This window comes from Poecilia formosa, unplaced genomic scaffold (genome assembly GCF_000485575.1).
Source record: "Poecilia formosa unplaced genomic scaffold, Poecilia_formosa-5.1.2 Scaffold106, whole genome shotgun sequence".
Classification (NCBI taxonomy): Eukaryota; Metazoa; Chordata; class Actinopteri; order Cyprinodontiformes; family Poeciliidae; genus Poecilia; species Poecilia formosa.
Genome location: NW_006800045.1, coordinates 43,327 through 63,202, shown reverse-complemented (window position 1 = coordinate 63,202; position 19,876 = coordinate 43,327). Strand labels below are relative to the sequence as shown.

General features: G+C 39.4%; 2 protein-coding genes across 2 annotated transcripts; one reads left to right on the top strand and one right to left on the bottom strand.

Moving 5' to 3' along the window:
* The first annotated feature begins 313 nt into the window (after nt 1-313).
* Nucleotides 314-8,461, top strand: prkag1 (protein kinase, AMP-activated, gamma 1 non-catalytic subunit). Its single transcript, XM_007559642.2, has 13 exons — nt 314-413; nt 3,790-3,841; nt 3,929-4,029; nt 4,106-4,187; nt 4,311-4,369; nt 4,472-4,517; nt 4,610-4,664; nt 4,976-5,102; nt 5,504-5,669; nt 5,756-5,793; nt 6,999-7,145; nt 7,957-8,056; nt 8,148-8,461. The coding sequence occupies exons 1-13, from the start codon at nt 405-407 to the stop codon at nt 8,168-8,170; spliced, it is 1,005 nt and encodes a 334-aa protein (XP_007559704.1). The 5' UTR covers nt 314-404; the 3' UTR covers nt 8,171-8,461.
* Nucleotides 8,462-9,245: 784 nt separating this feature from the next.
* Nucleotides 9,246-14,662, bottom strand: LOC103143198 (ankyrin repeat domain-containing protein 33B-like). Its single transcript, XM_016675108.1, has 4 exons — nt 14,090-14,662; nt 13,884-14,013; nt 13,640-13,780; nt 9,246-11,935 (listed from the first exon to the last, which is right to left on the bottom strand). The coding sequence occupies exons 1-4, from the start codon at nt 14,348-14,350 to the stop codon at nt 11,103-11,105; spliced, it is 1,365 nt and encodes a 454-aa protein (XP_016530594.1). The 5' UTR covers nt 14,351-14,662; the 3' UTR covers nt 9,246-11,102.
* Between the last annotated feature and the right edge of the window lie 5,214 nt (nt 14,663-19,876).

Sequence of the window (19,876 nt, the reverse complement as noted above, 5' to 3'; positions counted from 1 at the left end):
ACATATTTTGCTTATATAATCAGGAATATAAAAATGGACAAAAAAAACAACAGTCCAAAACAAAAAACAGACACATGAATTTGTTTTTTTTTGTTACACTTCCAACCATTAAATATTCTTGATGAACAAATAAACTATCATATTGAGTTCTGTTTCATTTACTTCTCCCTAATGCGCACAATTACATTTACAAAGCAATTATTTACCATTTAAACTTTATATAAAAGAGTATCTTAATATTTTTATTGTATCCTGTCCTGAAATGCGTTTAACACATTTATTACGGTGATTCCGCCTGGTTGCGCCAGTACCACAGATATTACGGTAACAGCTCTCTTTGCGTCACAGCGGAAGGAGGTTTGCGTGCCTTTGTGAGATCCCATTAGTTGTAGACCGGGTGGAACATGGAGTGTGTAAGTTATCAACTTTGCTATTATTTCGCCTCTTGAAGCCCTTATAAAGCAGCCTATCCTGTTCAGTATAAAACTTTGACTGGTATGCTAAAGTTAGCTACTTTCTGGAAAGCTTTTTATGCATGTTTTTAGGGTTATCTCTGTCTTAGAGGCTGGTTAGGAAAGCTTATAACAGAGGCCACTGTTTAGCAAAAATGTGATAATTATCTATTGATTTCAAACTGCAAATAAAGTGCATTAAAAGCTTGAGCCGTCATGAAATGTCACCTCGACTGGCGCTTTTAAAAGTCAGCCAACTGTTACTCTAGCTAGCTAGCTAACAAGCTAACGCCAGTGCTACAGTGGTGAACAAAAGTCTCTTTATTTAGTGTGCACACAGCTTCAATAACGACACTGTTGGTTTTACAACCGAGGGGGTTTAAGATTAAACTTTGAAATGTGCCAACTGACTAGCCTGCAGCTTGATGTTTTACTAGTTTACTGATTGCCTGTGTGTTTATGAAGTAGAGCTAGCCTGCATCTCTCAAAGTCTTATTCTGAGAGACAGGTAGTGTTTATGTGTCATCCCGGATCTGCTCTGAGTATGACCTCGGTAAACTTCCCGATGCATAGACTGAGCCACTGGCTAAACGCTAAACATGGGTCTCTGTGATGGCCTGTCCGTTTACCATTAACACAGGATCAATAGTTCAGCTGGGTTGGGGATTCTCTTTAGCGCCAGAGTTGCTTCTGAAAGGAGGCTGAACAAATTACAGCTTCGGAGCAGAGTAAATGTTTTCAAATAGTTTGGGATCTCACCATAGGCAAATATCAATAATAGGGATCACAGAGGGTTAAATTTAACGTTTCTCCTCAGTAGATTATTTCACAAATTTATTATTTAAAGTCGGTTTCTCATTCAGAAACAGCACAGTTGAAAGATTTAGGTGTGCTCACATATGGGTGGGTTATGCAACTATATTTGATCATTAAAGATTAGAATGTGTTGATCTGTATAAAACTGACAGATCATAATATATTAAGGCTTTCTCTCATTGCTGTTTTGAGCTCCTAAACCAAATCACCAGTGTTATTTTCCTCCTCTTCCTATGATATCCTTGTCTAGCTTTTACTCAGTAAGAGTTTACTTTAGAGGTGTTGATAATGTTTACTTTTTTAAGCTGAAGTTCATCTTGAAGTTGCTCCAAACAATTTGATTTCAACTGTGCTCATCAAATCTTATATCTGTCAACCTGTTGGTTTTAGGTCACTTTTATGCCAGTTTATTCCCCCAGTGTATTATAAGCCTGGCGGGCCACCAGGCTTTACTTCTGCCCCCACCAGGCTAAGCATTGCTTATTTATTTGTTCTTTTTTAATGATTGCCTTTTATTAAGACTTCATAGTCAGTGTTTAGGTATTAGTCTTTCAATAACACATAATTATCAAGTGATATTTTCAGATTTCCTGTCAACTTTAAACATTTTTTAATTCAAAAACACAACGGATGGCTGGATAGCTGCCCTAGCGTCCAGAGCACCGGGCTTAGTAGGTTTTCTGGGGGAATCCTGGTTTATTTCTGTACTGATTTATTATAGAGCTGTGTTTTAATGTGTTTTGTTTTTAACTTTAGTTGTACTGGGTGTTTAAAATACTATATAAATAAAATTATATTGAACCTACTTACTAAATGCCAATTGTCTGTGTAGGGAAACGGTTATAAATTAGCAGTCTGATTTTTTTTTTTTTTTTTTTTTTTTTTGCTTTTTGCAATATTGTCACAAATAATAAAAGTAAAACATGCAACTGTGATATAATTAAACATTGCTCAGATATTTGTTTAGGACAGGGGTGTCAAACTCATTTTGGTTTAGGGGCCGCATACAGCTTAATCTGATCTGCAGGGGGCCACACAAGATTTCAAATGTGTGGCTTCACACATTTGAAATCTTAAGTGTCAGCTGTTTTAAACAGACATTTGATTAAGTACATTTGATGATGCATAAAATGCATACATATAGAAAAACTTGCATACATAACATGTATGTATGTTAGCATGTACGAGAAATATGAGGTTACCAGGGCCAAAATAAAAACTGGTAAAGCATAGAATCGAACTTGTTTACAGAACCTGAAGCTCAGTGCTGCCATCTGCTGTTAGTTCCGCTGCAGTGTTGCATCATGTTGTGTGCGCTGAATGAAACACAGCGCCCCTCGTGGACAGTATAGGAACTGCAGATTTTCAATTAAACGAAGTATATGTTTTTTCATGAATAATGATAATGCATTTAGCCCCCGGGCCGGACTAAATCGTTCGGCGGGCCGGTTCCGGCCCGCGGGCCGTACTTTTGACACCCCTGGTTTAGGTTTTCCTCACCTGTTTGTTTACCATAATCACAATGTTGCTGTTGATCAGTGTGAGCTTACACATCGTATTCTGTAAAATCCTTGTCAGCTCTGGTCATCAAAAACAGAATACCAGAGAAATTAATATAAAACTTATTTGCATGCAGTGTTGAGGAATGGCACTAGAAATATGATAGCCAACCAAATACTGCATTAAATCAGACTGTTCCAATATTGTGACCCAGTTTCTCTGAGAAAAAATATAGATGCACTTTAAACTCTTGACATAGAAAAGTCCCATACAACTTATCATGATCACACACTGTGCTGGTTATGCATAGAGATCATTTTCCCAGCTGTTTTGAGCTGATATGAACAAAGAAAGGACACATTTTACAACTATTCAGAGAAGGGACTTTTTATCTTCAAATGATTGTCTCAAAAATAACTGTTTATGTTGAAACTGGTTGGTGAATGATCACACATTGTATGAACAGAAGTTGGTGGTAGTTCATAGTTTTAACAATGACTTTCCCATTTGAAACGGGTAATGCAAAATGGAGCATGTTTAGCCAGTGTAAATGTCTTTGGGAAAGGTATTACAGAAATTAGCTTTAACCTCTCTAGTTAGTTGTTTTTTTGTTTTTTTTACTGTGTTTTATTTTTACAGTCAGTTTGGTTTAATGCTCTGCTGTGCAGCAGGTGTCTCAGATGGTCAGCTTATTGCTTTAGAACATGACCTCCCACTGACATCAGTGTAAATAACTATCTAATTCAAGGTTGACTTTTGTTATAAGACACCCTGAACATACACAGCTTTGTTTATTTTTGAGGTTGTAGCTGTATGAAGATGATAGAAAGCTGCTTTCGTTTTCAATCTGCTCTAAATAGCCGTCAGAAACTAATTTTGTATTTGTAATCTGAAAACACTGACAAATAAATCTGCTTGCAGGTACAACATTTAGAGTTTATGACCTCTTAACCCTTCTGCAAAAAAGAATGACCTGACCTTAAGTAGTTTAATACTTGGATTATTGACCTTCTTCTCTCAGATTCCAGTAAGCATTGATGATCTTGAAGGCAAAAAGGATCCAATCATTGAAGGTAGGATGATTTGATAATTATATTTCTACCTCAATCTGAAAAACCTTCACAGAAAAGTCTTCATTGCAATCACTTTAATTTCTTCAGAACGAGAGCAAAATGTTTACACCAGGTTTATGAAGTCGCACCGCTGCTACGACCTCGTGCCCACTAGTTCCAAGTTAGTGGTGTTTGATACGTCGCTTCAGGTAAAGCAAGTACATTTACATAAATGCAAATGTTACGTGGTTCAGGAAATGAATTGAATATTTAACTATCCTTCAGGTGAAGAAGGCGTTCTTTGCGCTTGTTTCAAATGGGGTGAGAGCAGCTCCTCTGTGGGACAGCAAGAAGCAGTGCTTTGTAGGTAAGAAAAATGTTTCATCTGAAAGTAACACTAATGAGAAACGTATGTTTAAAAAAAAACAATAATAAATGTTATAATACAGTTAATGATTCGCTGTGGGTTTTTTTTCAATCCAACCCACAGGTATGCTAACTATCACAGACTTCATTAACATTCTTCATCGCTACTACAAGTCTCCCTTGGTGAGATGGTTTTGTGTGTTTTAAACACAAATGCTGTAACATAAACTGTTAATGCCATTTTAATTTCATCAGTGACTGAACTTGTACTTTTTTATATTTTAGGTTCAGATATACGAGTTGGAAGAGCACAAAATTGAAACATGGAGAGGTGAGAGCTTTTAATGATCACTCAGACTGCAGCATTTATTACTTTATTAATTGTAATTAATGTTTTTTTTGTTGTTTTTGTATTCATTTTAGAGGTGTACCTTCAAGACTCCTTCAAGCCTTTGGTTTGCATATCTCCCAATGCCAGGTTGGTAGCAGCACTGCATTGATTTTACTGTGAACTTTAATTCCTTTTTTATTAATTTTTAATCATAGTTGTGATCAACATTGTGATCGTTCATCACTGGACATTTAAGTGTGCTGAATCTGACGTTATCATAGAAATCAAAAGATTGTTTAAATGTGATCTTTATGACAAAAAAAACCTTTATTTTCATTTAACTTATTTATTGCACTTTCTTTGCAAGAAACAAACGTACAAACTGTAACACTTTTTTCTAAACATTTCTTACAAAATATGTTTGAATAACTTAGTGATTTTGTTTTTTCTGATCTCAGTTTGTATGACGCGGTGTCGTCTCTGCTGAGGCACAAGATCCACAGGTTGCCTGTAATCGACCCGCTGACAGGGAACACGCTGTACATCCTCACACACAAGAGGATTCTTAAGTTCCTGAAGCTTTTTGTAAGTTTCCACTGGTTTTATTACAGATACAGGATGAATATGTCTACACTAAAGACCAGTTAGAGTTTGGTGATCTGTTACCGATCTTTAATTTTATTTTAAAATGAAACGTCTCAGCATCTCATAGAAAATATATTTCCCTTTGAATATTTTTTTTTTTTTTTTTTTTTTTTTTACATTTTTATATTTTATTTTTAATAGCTCACAAAATCTGAGACAAGCAAACTTTGATCAGAAAAATATTGGCTTTCTCAATGATCAACAGTTTCTCAATGCAATGCAACATAATTCTGCTTTTCTGTTTTAAATCTGTAATAAAGTTCAACTCAAAGTAAAGTAGGGAAAACGTCATGGTGAAAAACAACTGTGATTCCCTAAAGATCACTGTTTTCTGTGCTCAGATATCGGAGATGCCAAGAGCCTCGTTCTTGAATCAGACTTTAGAGGAACTGAACATTGGGACGTTCAAGAACATAGCAGTTGTCCGAGCAGACACCCCTCTGTACACGGCGCTGGGTATTTTTGTGGAGCAGCGAGTGTCCGCGCTCCCTGTTGTGGATGACAAAGGTAAGTGGGCTGACTGAAGCTTCTTTTTCGTGTTTGCTACTTCTATGTATCCGCAGTTTTCTAAAACTATTCTGTCTTACTTGCAGGTCGAGTGGTGGACATATACTCGAAATTTGATGTCATAGTAAGTTCTGTGCAGTCACTTATGTTGATATTGTGCTAATACAATTTTTTTCTAGGTACATTTTTTTCATAACTTTACAAATTAACATTTTGCTTTTTTGTTGTACTTCGATTTGGGTTTCAACTACTTCTAAAAACAATTGTGGCGCTTAAAAGAAACCAGCTGTTTTCTGACAACAAGATAATGTTTTTGGTATCTGCTGTTTCAAATACCTTCTGAATGCTCTGTGCCGTTACCTAGCAACCCAAGTGGCACTCCAGCATGTTTGGTCAGCTGGTTTTACCGCTGCATGCTCTGTACAATGGCTGCTGGAGAAGAAAAATGTTTTGTTGTGGACTTACCATTCAGAAAGAACTTTCTGGATTCTTGTTGGTTGTTCAGGAGGCTCTATTAATGCTTTGCAAAGAAGCACAGTTTCATAATTGCGCATCTGTTTGGAGCCATTTTCACGTGCGACTGTAAATGTCGAATTGGGGGGGCGTGGAAAGCAGCAGCTCATTTGGATTTAAAGTGACCAGTGGACAGCTCATTTTGAAAATAGACAGAACTGAACAGGCTAAAATCTTATCTAATAAAAATGTTGTGCAAAAAAACATAATGAACATCCTAAATGAAGGAAGCATAAAAGGGTTTTTGTGTTGCCTTCCAACTTCTCACAGCTGTGATTTTAAGAATAATGTGTTCTTCTCCTAATTCCATTTGATTATTTATATAAATCCTTCAATTTGCTGAAGATGACACGAAAGACCTGCTTACAGATCTTAAAGGCAGAATCATCTGAAGAACATGTAAGCCTCATATCTCGTCTCAGTATCGGGGCGGCGACGGCACTTTAGAAGCTGAGGACAGAGCGTGACCAGGATCAGTGAGGGTCACTGAGAGGTGAAGCAAAGCCCTGCATGCAGAGTGAACAAGTGCTGTCTGGTGGTTTCCTCTCTGGGTCACAATGGAGGTGATTAAGAAACCACATTCAGAGTCATGCTGACTTTTCATCCCAGAAGTTGCCCCAGTTTAACAGCAGAGCAGGGCCGGATCCTGGAGGGACGTTCAAAACAACCGAGAGAAGCTGCTGCGCGGTGTTTGTGTTTCCAGCGCCGGAGCGTGAGCCTCAGAGTCACGCTGCTGTTTGCTTCTCTTAGATATATTTCTGTGAAAATGCCCTTCTCTGTGAAACATCATACACTGAGAGTTTTCCCCTCTAACAGAATCTGGCTGCAGAGAAGACGTACAACAACCTGGACGTGACTGTGACCAAGGCGTTGAAGCATCGCTCGCAGTACTTTGAGGGAGTCCTGACCTGCAACAGACACGAGACCCTGGAAGCCATCATCACCAGACTGGTGGAGGCCGAGGTGAGGAGTGGAGGACACGAAAAGCTGCTTTTCACGTCCTGAACAAGAAAAAGAAAGCACAACAGTAATTCAATAAATGGTCACTAATTTCTTGTTTTTCCAGGCGAGGAGAAAAATTAAGTTTTTATCTATTTCTGCCTTAGAAGCTTCAGATTGTACTGCAGGAAACAGAGCAAATCAGCTGTCACAATATACGACCTGGTAGTTTTAGACAGCTGAGGTTGACACTTATTGAAATATTTTCTCATGTTTTCCATCTACAGTGTCTTATATGAAAACCAACACCAAGCTGGAGTTAGTAAAGACTCACAGTTACTGAGTAAGACGGATGAGTAACAAAATAATTCACGTTTTCCATTATCTTTATCTGACGCTAGAGATCCAGTCAGTCTTTCATGGTATTCAAATTACTAACTAAAACTGTAGCAGATTTAACTAGCTTTTATTTTGCTCTAAATTTGCATTCACTCTCATTCTTGTTTGAGTTTGTAGGAGAAGGAAGTAACATGACATTGTATCCATGTGTAGAAGACCAAATATGTTCAGTAGGAGGTGGAAATCTTTCTGGCTTCTTCGGATTAATTTTGTGAAGTTTGCGCATAAAAACTCACAACTTTTATCCCTCTAAATGTGTGTCATCACTTCAGTAAATCAGCAGGAGACTGAAATGTACCCAGCACGTTTATTCCAGCTAATTTCACATGTTGGTTCTTCGTTCTCTCTGTTCATTCTCTTGTCCTGTGGTAGCATTGAATTATTGCACTCGGCAGAACTGAGGCTCATTTGGGTGGCGGTCCTCTGTCTCCTCCAGGTTCACAGACTCGTGGTCGTCGATGAGAACGAAGTGGTGAAGGGAATCGTCTCCCTTTCCGACATCCTCCAGGCGCTGGTGTTGACCGACGGAGAAGAGGGTGAGTAAAGCTGACGAGCTGCTGCACGATATGCTGCTTATATTCAGTACATTTGGATTTTGTTTTATTTTTTCTTTTTTTCTTTCGACAGGCACAACTTTAGGGAGTAATTAGGAATGCTGTTTTGGGATGAGACCAGAGCAAAGGGAAAGCACAAGCATGTGGGAGGCTCAGTGAGAGAATGCGTCGTCATCTCCGATAACGCCCACACAGAAAGACTTCTCTGTCTCCGCAGTTTTAGCAATACTGAAATTTATACCTAGTAGCACAGGACTTATAAAAACTTCTTTAAATTGAGCCAAATTCAAAGCCCCCAGTAGTTGACCAGAGATTTGAAAGAAGAAGAAATGTGAAGAATGCAGCACAGTCACCATCTCTGCCCTTTTAATAGTTTATGAAGTAATTAAAAAAAAAAACATTCCCCCATTTTACCAGCATTTAATTTCATTTTGAGGCTGAAAACAGTGAAGGCACTAAGCTTCTCTAAGAGTTTAATTGGATGTTGCAACTCGAGCGAATCGGCATCGGTGTGTAAACCCCCCCGAGACTTTTTCTTTAAAGCTTGTGTCGGATTATTCTCTTCTTGTTTGTTCATTTAATTTAGGACGTTTATTTAAAGGCAGGTGTTGTTGTGTTGATCTGTATCATTGTAAGCATTATTTCAGTTTCGACTTGAGCATCACCAAAAACGTTCACCAGCATCAAAACGTCAAGTCAGGAATGTTTGAAAACATTTTTGCCATTAAATATTAAAAAAAAAAGTGGTAAACGTCTGGATTTGTTCTTTCCGTCTGGGTTTTTGCAGGTTGCAGCTGAAGGGGTTTGCACAAGCAGTTTTAGGATTACAGCTGCAACCTGTGGGAATAATCCAGGTTCCACCAAAACATAAATACTCTGATCAGCAATCACCATTCAGCTTTGTTCTTATCTAACTGTCCAAATATCAATACATATACGAGTATATTTTGTTTTATTTTGTGTGTTGTGTCCTGCCACATGTAAACTACATATGTAACGGATTGTTTATCGTACTCAGACATTTGTTTTTTTTTTTGCATGTGACCTACTTTGATTGATGACATTATTGGAAAAAATAATTCTGTCATTAATGCTAAATCTTCATTTTATGAAGCTTTTTCTGAACTTTATGGTGAAGTTAAAAATGTTTTCCTGTTTTTGGTAGCTACAGTGTTTGCAGTCAAAACGTAACTGATTAATTGTTTAGTTCTTTTTAGGTTTTGATCCATTGTTTATAGGACATAATCACTAAGAATCACAGAACCAGCATTGACATTCCATTTTCCAAGATGGATGTGTGTGAGGAACATTAAATGTCCTGCTTTATGCCTGATGAAGTGTGTCCATCTGCATGTAAATGCATCATTTTTGTACTAATCTGATACCTTAATTTAAAACATGTCAAATAAAACCTTTGTTTTACCTTTGCTTTTCTAATTTGCATGTCCTAACTTCCACCGGAGTGGATTCTGCATTTTCTTCTTCTTTTCTTGACACTTTTCTCACTTTTGGGTCACTGGAGTCACTTTAAAAGCTACATATGAGCAAAACAAAGACATTTCACCCACATTTATTGAAAGAGATTGCATCAGAAAACAAGCAGAGTGAAAAAAACATAAAGTCTGTTCTGGGTTTTCTGCCTTTTGACCATCTGGACATGGAAACCAGCTGTCCTCTGTGACTGCACAGACAAGTGGGAATAGATGGATGTACACGGACAATCGGTTTAAAGCAAATATTTTTATTTACATTTTGACAAAAATGGAAAGTGGAAAATTATTTATACTCCTCCAAATGAATAGTGGGATCATCTTTGCTCTCAAAGTCCTTTTAATTGCCAACTAGCGTTTTCTATTTTTATTTTGACGATTTATCTTTGCTGATGAGGCCGGAAGGTCTCCTCTCCATCACCCTAATCTTTAGCTCCCTTCACAGGTTTTCCATCAGATTTTATTTGGGATTTTAACTGTTAATGTTCAGTCAGAAGAAACATTTTGGTGAAATAAAAATACTTCAAAACATAAGTCAGGAGTATAAATAGTGGCATTTATTATATATTCAAGCCAAATTCAGAAAGTTAAATCTTCTAGTTACACAGCAGAGGAGGAAGACCATCTGAACAGCTTTTAGCCTGAATAATAAGAGGCCTTGCGACTTCCTGGAAGGGTTTCTGTAAACGTTTCGATGCGGCGCAGCGCCGTCTTACGTTAACCCTGGTGGCAGCAGCTGGAGATGATTCTGGGAAATGTTTATTTTTAATAACTTGAGCTCAACAGTAGTCCAGGTGGTCTCTCTGTTCCAGCAGCATGAGGACAAGTTTCTGCATTTCCCCCCAAAATATCCAAATTGCTGACGAGCAAAGAAAACTGGTTGACAGGAGCGAACAGAGCAGCAGCACGATGTTGTAAGCTGAAATCTGTCTCAGGAGGTTTGGAGGACTCCAAAGAGCAGAGTGATCCTGCAGGCAGTCAGAGCCACCTAGTGTATAATACGCTGCAATAATTTAGCTTCCACATGGCAACAAATGTAGACAAACACCTGATCTGTGACTTACTGGTTTTATTAAATGGGTGATGATGTAGGCACTATATCTGTCAATAAATGATTCAACATGGGTTTTATGTGCTGCATCTTATGAAAAAGCGTCTCTGGAGTTTTTACCGGTACCAAAAATGTTCAAATATAGCTACACCGTTTAAAATTAAATATAAATATTTTGTACATTTAAGGTATTTTTGTGACTTTTAGAGCTTCAGGTGAAGCAAAATCTTGCCAAAACATTTCTAAACTGATGTCTGTGTGGAAGAAACGCTTCCTGGGCCTCAGGGCTGATTTTAGATGTTTTTCCTCAGATGGGCATGAAGTTGAACGTCCCCAAACTCCAAGGCAAATAAAATAAAACATTCACTAGAACGCTTTTAGCAGCTTTAAATGGTCTAGAAGATCAAATTCAGGCATGCTTTTGCGTGAATCATGAATTATTGTCATTATCCAGAGGAGGGTGCCTTGGAGTTATTTGTTTCCACCATTAATCTTTTGCCTTCTTGCTCTCTTTATCCTTTCTGTTCCCTTTTCCTTCCTTGTCTTTCTCGGCGTTCTTCTTCTCCTTCTTCTTCTCGTCCTTGTGCTCCTTGTATTTCCACTTAGGCGGCTCCAGGTAGCCCTTGTCTTTCTTCTTCTTCTTCTCTTTCTTTGGCGTTGGGTCAGAAGGCTTGTTCACGTTGATCTGAGGGATGCACCCAGACGGGAACACGCTGTTGCGTCTCGCCATGCTTCGGGGGATGAAGGCGGTGGCCACCTTGTTGGAGGCCACCGACAGGATGCTGCCTCTGCGCTCGGTGTCAGGGCAGCACACTGCGGCCACTGTCTCTGCAGAGTGGATGCAGGGGGAGACGTGCGACACCGAGCCGTTGCTGTGGCACACCGAGCTGTCTCCCAGATCCTTCTGCGGATGTTTCTTCACCAGCTCCGGCACTGCGAGTCGTCTCTTCCCCACCTCGGGTGGGCTGGTGGGCAGCAGCGGGTGGCACGCGGTCACGACGAGCGGACTGTGGACGCTGGTGGTCATGCGCACCATGTGGTCCATGACCCCGTTCTCCTGGGGGTCACGAGGAAAGCTGAATCCAAATGTGCTTTTGATCCGCAGTGTGATCTTCTCTGCAGACGTCTTCTGAGACGTCGCCCTGGTCACTCTGCCCACGAGGTCGGGCCACTCCGGGACGTAGCTCTCACAGAACTGCTCGGCTCTCGGCCGCACGGTGAGGCGGCGGAGACGGTGGAAGGTCTCATAGCGACCTGTTTTCAGGGCCCAGTCACGAGCGCACCGTCCCCGGAAGGAGTCCACCGCGTTTACGTCAGCCCCTGGAAAGAAAGAAAGAAAGACATGAGGAGGAGGAGGAGGAGGTGGAGGAAGAAAAGCTGGCTCTTTAGTCTTTAGTGACTTCTCAGGTCTGCGTAAAAAAATCAACCAGACAGCTGCAGCTAATCCAGAACGCTGCTGCTCACTAGAACCAGGAAAATAGAGCTGATCACCCCAGTTTTAAAGCCCTTTCACTGTAGCTCAGAAAACAGACTTTAAAAATATTTCTGTAAGTTTATAAATCACTGAATGACCTAGCACCAAAATGCATTAAAGATCTGCTGTTGTATCTTTAATGTATCTTCTGGTTTTGCTCTGCATTTTGTTTTTATGACGTGAAGCACTTTGAACAGCCGTCCTGCTGAAATGTCCTAGACAAAATAATATTGACTTGACTAGACATTCAGCTGACTTCCTTAGTCAAAATTCATTGGTTGGGAGTTTAGTTAGTGTTGGAAGTAGCATAAAGTCCATTAGCTGCACTGTGATTTTGTTCACAGTGCAGCTGGTAAACATTGCAGTTCAAAGCAATGTTTACCAGAAATCTGGTCAGTCACAGCAGCGAGTTTGAAAAACACGTGAGCTAAAAAGAAGTAAGTACCTAATCTACAGCCTGGCAGGAGGACCAGTCAGGAGATTACAGTAGACATGTGATAATGCCCTCAGAGTGATCCCTTAAAGCAGCCACGCGTCACCGAGTCATTAACACAGGAGCCGAGTCAGTCGGCTTTAAATAGGCGCTGATGAAACATGGCTGCTGTCACCAGCCGCACTGAGGCGCTTCTGTGGAGCTGAGGAATCTTTTTATCCAACACCGTCCCTGCTTTTTCTGTTTAATTCCCTTCATTACACATGAAGGTCCAAATGGTTTAGACATCCAGAATATCCTTTTAATTCGTTCCATAATGTAATGGTCCTTTTCTGGATCATTATTTCTCTCACGTTTCTCAAAATCAGAAGTTTTTCTTTTAAATTTGTCTGCTTTTTTTTTTTTACTCTATTCAGTTACTGTGCCTGATAAAGAAAAGACATAACTCGAAATAAAAACGTTAAACAAACCTCAAAGACGTTCAGAAAACCAGGAATTGTTTGAAAAACCAATTTTAAACAAACATTAGAAATACTGGCATCTTTGGAGCGAAATATAAAGCCATGAGGGAAGAGACAAAATCTTTTTCATGTCGTGGCATTATGCATTTTCTAGGCATATATTACCATTTTATAGCACAATCAAGTAACTCTGTTATCTGCAGTTGTTATAATAATACTGCGTATATCAAACACGAGTTAAAAGAAATGGACCTTTCAGTTTGATGCCTTGAAATTGGCCTCTGTCTCTTTAAGAAGCTCCTGCTCTTTCACAAACTCCACCTTCCCTTCATTATCACTACAATGCTTCTCCATGATGCCGATAACTACTGTTCTCTGGAGCGTTGGACTGAGAAGTAGTTCTTATGATGAGTTCAACAGACTCTCAGGTGTTTGCTAGTTGCTGCTGCTGCCGCTAGCCTGGAGGAGCTGAGTGGGAAATCGGATCTGAAGAGGAGCTTTGGGCAAATAGCTGGCACTCCAGGTATATTTTTGATGAGGGAATAACATTAAACCATGATTTAAAGCTAAAAGAAACATTGATTTTGGACATAACCCTCCTTAAACAACCCATCCTTGTAAACAGAAACTGTATCTTTTCGTTAATCCTTACGCACCGGCCATAACGAGGGCAGCTACGACGTCACAGCGGCCGGTCATGGCAGCTTTGATGAGGGCTGTGAATCCTCTGCAGTCCCTTATTTCAGTGTCAACACCTGGGTAGTAGTTCAGGAGATACATCACCGTGAATATATGACCTGCAAGAAGAGGAGAGAAAGACCAGATAATCACTCCGTTCCCTGCTCAGTCATTTATACGCAGCATTTTTCGGGGGTAGCTGCTGTATCTTATTGGACTCACCTCCTTGAGATGCAATCATCAGTGCCGTGTTGCCTTCGTTATCCTGATGATTTATGTCTATGAAGGGGCAGGTGTGAAGCCCATGCACAATGTCAAGGAAACCCTTGCAGCAAGCCACCATGAGGCCGTTCTGTCGGTGAGATCAAACATCAGCAGCTGCACTGGATTTCAAGAAGCTGAAGCGTCATCACAAATTAGACTCTCACCCATCCGTTAACGTCCAGCTCCATCACCTCCTCCCTGGTGACTCCTCTCTCCAGAACCTTCTGCAGAGCCGCCGAGTCGTTGCGGACGCACGCCTCGTAGACGGTGTTGGCTGCGCTGCTGTTCGCCGCCTCCACCGAGCTGTCAGGGAGCACAGAGTCATCGGACAGGACGCTGTCAGAGTCTGAGTCCAGTCCTGGTGGGTCGTCGTCGTCGTCATCCAGACCTGCGCCCAGGTGGGGGTCCTCTGCTGCTGCGGCCATCGTCCAACAGAACCACTGGAAAGGGACTCACTTTCCAACTTGTTTGGTCACAAATAAGCAAAAAAAAATATATAATTAAACAAAGATTGTCAAATCAGCAAGAAGACCTGGAGCCCATAAGAACTTTAGTGAACATGTAGCTCAGAGAATTTAAAATACTTATAAATCAGTGAATGGTTTAGCACCAAAATACATGAAAGATTTTTTGTTGTATCAACCTTCCAAACCACTCAGGTCTTCTGGTTCTGGTCTGCTCTTCATCCCCAGAACCAGAACCAGAATCAAATGAGCAGAAGCAGCATGCAGCTGCACCACAAAACAAATTCCCACCATAACTTATAAATTTTCTCCTTAGGCTTTAATAATGTTTAAATTATTTCTGGTGATTCTTTAATTGTAGCTTTGTAAAAAAGTAGAGTTATTGTAACTTCACTATGAATTTGAATATTTTAAATTTGTCAAATGTTTTTCAAGTATCCCAACTCATGGATTATGCTGACTGGAAGATGCAGCAGACTGGAGACTGCATGGGCCAGAGGGCCACACTACAAACACTACAAACATACAGATAGAGCTGCAATGAAATGGTTCAGATCAAATCATATCCATAGGTTAGAATGGACAACAATGTTCACAGATCGTCTCCATCCAATCTGATTGAGTTTTCAGCTACTTTGTAAAGACGACTTTGCAAAATGTCCAGTCATGTGTGAAGCTGCGAGAGGCAAACAAACCCTAAAAGACTGGCGGCTGTTTCCTCCTACTTTGCAAAAATCTAGTTGTCAAACATCTTAATCTCCAACAAAATGCCTTGAAGTTGGTGGTTATAATGTGACAAAATGTGGAAAAGTTCTAGACAGAGGCCACGTCAAATATTCATGTTGTGTTTCCATACACTCTGGATCAGATTTTAGATCTGCTTGATTGGAAAACAGTCAATAGTTTTCTTGTTGACAGGCTGGGAAGGAGCAGGAAGAGTCGGGGATTATGACTGGTACGTTGCTGTAAGTCACAGATGTAACGCCATCAGATCAGTGTGCTTTTACTGGGGGGTAAGTGGATCAGCAGTAAAAATACGCCGCTGAACTCAGGAGGGTTAAATGAGGAAACGTGGAGCCGCCGAGCTAGGTCCTGACATCAAAATGTTATTAAACCAAATCAAAACTTTCTTTTGAGGCTTTTAAACACGTATTGCAGAGCATGCTTCACGCATACTGTGATGAATATCAATATAAAAATATTAGACTCTTTATTGATTTATGAATAAACTGTTGTAAATATATGTTTTGATGATGGTAGTGTGTTTAGGGCTGAAACGATTCCTCGAATGATTCGAGTGCCTCGATTATTATTAACATTCCTCGAGGAAAATTTATCTGCCTTGAAGCTTCATTAAATTATGTTTTATTATGTAGCGCATCCGGATCATTATTCGTGGAGGGCAGCGCTCTTACTTCCGCCTACGAGTTGTTGTGAAGTGCCAGCAGCATGGTGGTGAATTGTGCGGTGCTTTGTGAGGGTTTGGAGACAAATGAGGATTGTTGAATCTTGCGGCGCGATGGTCGGAGTACGTCAGGTTTTATGCGGTCGGAACCGCGTCGTCACGGTTTCGGAGTGGCAGGGAGAGAGAGAGAGAGAGAGAGAGAGAGAGAGACGATACCTCGATTAATCGTAAAAATATTCTCTAGAATACTCCATATTGTTGTACTGTTGTAACATATTCATTTACAACAGCCCTATGTGTGTTAACGTGTTTTTACATGATTTAGAGAAAGAAAATAACGCCGCAGTTTGAATATTGGTAAAGTCTGTACACTCACCAATGGAGGGCAGCGGCTCAGCTGGGAGTCGTTGTGGTCCAGGCTCACTCCTCTGCCATTTCCTAACTTTTGATTTCTCCCAGAGTTGCTCCAGAGCGGCCGTCAGAGTTTCCTCCAGTTTCTGCAAACAGATGAAGATTACCCATCTGCAAACTTTGATGGAAAGCTGGGAGGAGAAGACTTCACCGAGTCCAAGCGGAGACAGTGCTCACTTATCTGCCGCGCTCAGCTCATCCCTTTTAAAACAGCTTTCAGGACAGAGGATTACTTGCCTCTCAGACCAATTTCATTTTTGCTTCCTTAATGCTTTCAGGCTGGAAACTTGGATCTTTGCACATTCTTTGTGTTTTTCTCTTGTCTCGTTTTCATTTTCAGATTAATTTAAATACAATTCAACCTACAAAGGGGAATAGGAGTGACACAATAAATGATGAGGAATAACAGTCCAGCTTGTGAGAAATAAAATCTTACATGTCGTCTAGTAACTTTCTTTTCATACTGATGATAATAATAATGTTATCCTTTACTTGTCCAAAATTGGAAGAATTGTGCAGTTTCCCAACAATCAGGTAATTACAGTAACTGAAATGTGCTGTAATAAAAGAAGTGTAAGCTGCTTATGAAGCGGAATGTAATTAATTGATAAGACAGTGAAATCCAATCAGGTGTGAGCAGGAAATCAGCATTTAGCATTTCAGAGCTAAATTACTCTCTTATAAGACTTTGGTCCTGAAAATACGATCCCAATAATGTGAATTAGCTTCTTTTTGTTACTGAATAAAAAAACATGATCAGTTCTGATAAAAATTCTCTGTATTTATTGTGTTTGAAGACATTTTATTACCCATTAAAAAGCCAAGTTTGCCTTATTGTTTATGTGGTTAATGTTATATTAATTCTACATCCGACTCAAGCGATTGTGGCACAGTTCATTTGTGTACAATTCTTTTGTAAGTCGTATAAATCCAGGGAGAATCACCTAAAAGAAAATTTTCTAGTCCTGAAATCTACAAATTGAGCCTTTATGAAAGAAAGAATGAAAGATATAAAAAGTCCTGGCAAACATGTGGTGAAAAAGTGTTTTTATAAGATAAACTAAAATTAAACTCTGCTCTAAATGCCACATGCAATGTGTGCATAATCTGGTAGAGCTGAGGTGACAAAAAATGTAAAGATTAAGTTTTTTATAAATACAAAAATTACACAAAATCTTCTAGTTATAATATATTTTCAGATTTTTTCTTCTTCTGCAGTATCTCCCTGGGATTTAATACAGGAATAAGTAATATTACATTTTGTCCAGTAATTTTATTTAATGTTTTTAGTTGTAGTTTGGTGCTGTTTTCCTTTTTTAAAATAATCATTTGATGTTTGTCATTGTTCCTAAAAAAATCACAGGTTTGTCAACAGGTGACTATAAAACTTGAACAGCATTTTCTTTTTAATTAGCTGGTTTTGTTGCTGTGTGCAGACTGTATTCAAGAGAGGGCAGAGAGAAAGAAAAGCTCTTTGGGTTGGAAGTTTAGATCAAAGTATATTTATGTGGTAAAACGGCTCAAAGTCCAAACTTAAATCCAAAGGAGAATCTGTGGCAAGACTTGAAAAATTGATGTTTGCAGATGTTTTCCATCCAATCTGACTGAATCTGAGCTGTTTGGCAAAAACATCGTCGTCTCTCGAAGTGCAGAGCTGGTCGGGGTCATACTCCAAATAGATATGGAGAAATGTTTCTGCTAAGCATTGACGTAGCTTTCATTTCTAAAAATAAAACCCAAACCGTGCCTGCTATCCTTCCACTTCACAGCTATGCATCACTTTGAGTTGGTCAATGGTAACCTCCCCTCCCCCGTCTCAATAAAATATACCAAAGTTTGTTGTTTCAAAATGACAAAAAAAAAAAAAAAAGAAAACTGAAAAATTCTGGTTTGTGAATACTTTTGCAAGGCCCTACATGTTTATTCCCAAGATTGTGTTGTTCACAGACTGAACAAAGCTGTGTGGGACGGGACCGGACCTGCCCGGGTTGATTGATCACCAGACATCGACCAGAGGCGTCTGCGTTCGGCTCATTGTCTTCTGCAAACCAAAGGAGAAAGAAAGAACTGACGGAGGAAGGGAATTATCTTCTGTTTGCCGGATTTTAGATGGGATGATGCAGATGTTTTTCTGGAATCCTTTTCAAAATAAAACCTGTATTTGATGAGATATAAACACGTGAGACGAGGATTCAAGAGGAAAAGGCAAAATGAAGACTTTGGCAAAAGTGCAGGGGAAGACTGACGGTCCAAGAAAAGTGAGTGTTTGGTCTATGGCACCAACTTTTCTAAAGTATAAAGGTTGTTAAAGTAACAGTGGAGCTGCTCTTAATAACCAGAAAGCTTAAATTAATGCAGAATTTCTTTTAGACACAATAGAGGAATATATTTCATAAGATCTCAAAATGTAAGAGTGTATAAAGGTGTTCTCTGTCAGATCAGTTTAATGTTGTTCCTTACATTTATTAGTACATTTATTTGTAAATATTTCTGGTTTGAATTAGATTTTATAAATAGAGAAATCTTTCATCTGTTTGAATTCATCAATGTAAAGACAATTAAAACAAAAAATGTGCCTTTCCCTCTAACTTTTTCTGATCAATTAAGCCTCAAACATGAAATAAGTTGACTTCTTCTTTGTCTGAGTTCATGTTGCGCAGCATTAGGTTCATTTATCTTTTTTTTTTTTTTTTGCCCCTTAGAGGAATTCCTCAGATGAGATAAAAGACAACTTTATTTGACAGATAAGCAAAAAGAGAGACAAAGTTGTGATCCTCTTTTCTGCTGCTCACACCTGAATATTTTACACTTTATCCCACACTACATTTTCTATAAGTCACATTGTCTTCCTGACGCACTCATTTGGTTTTCTGCCTTGTGGATCAGGTCTCAGAAACCAGCAGGGAGAGTTTTCCGACAGATGAGGATCGTCAGGACATCAGGACGCAGGTTGTCTGTGCCAAGATGTCCAGCATGGCTGCAGCAGGATTTAAAGGTACGGTGACATATCCAAACTGCTTGAATGTTTCTGCATTTTGTGAAACTACAACGTCGATTTGCTTTATTGGGATTTTATGTGAGCGATCAACACAAAGTAAGAGAACAATGTTTGCTGACAAATAGCTTGCAGAACCATATTTTGCTTAATATTGATGAAAGAACATTTTCTCCCTGTTATATGTGAAATAACCTGCTATTTGAACTAATAGTTTTTCATCGATATTTATCGACTTAAAACAAACTGCTGAATTTTGCTGAAAAGTTACTTGTAAGTGAGTTTTGTCTTATTTCAGGTGCACTAAGATATTTCCAACAGAAACTAGACCAGAAGTACTAAAGCACAGGTGTCAAAGTCAAGGCCCGGGGGCCAAATCTGGCCCACCGTAGCTTTTTACGTGGCCCTCTAGACTCCAAATTACACCAATAAGTTTCCAGTTTTTTCACAAATTTGCAAAATTCACACAAAATCAACAAATCCCCACATTTTCCTTTTGATTTTGCTGCACATTTTTCTCAAAATTGGTCAAAAACATCGAGTTTAAGTGACTGCTGCCTCAGCCTTACTTGATGTCAAGTTATAGACTGTGACTGAAACGACGAGTAGCAAAAAAGTCACATTGAACATCATACATCAGCACAAAATTCCTTACAAATATTTCTAAATTAGTCCC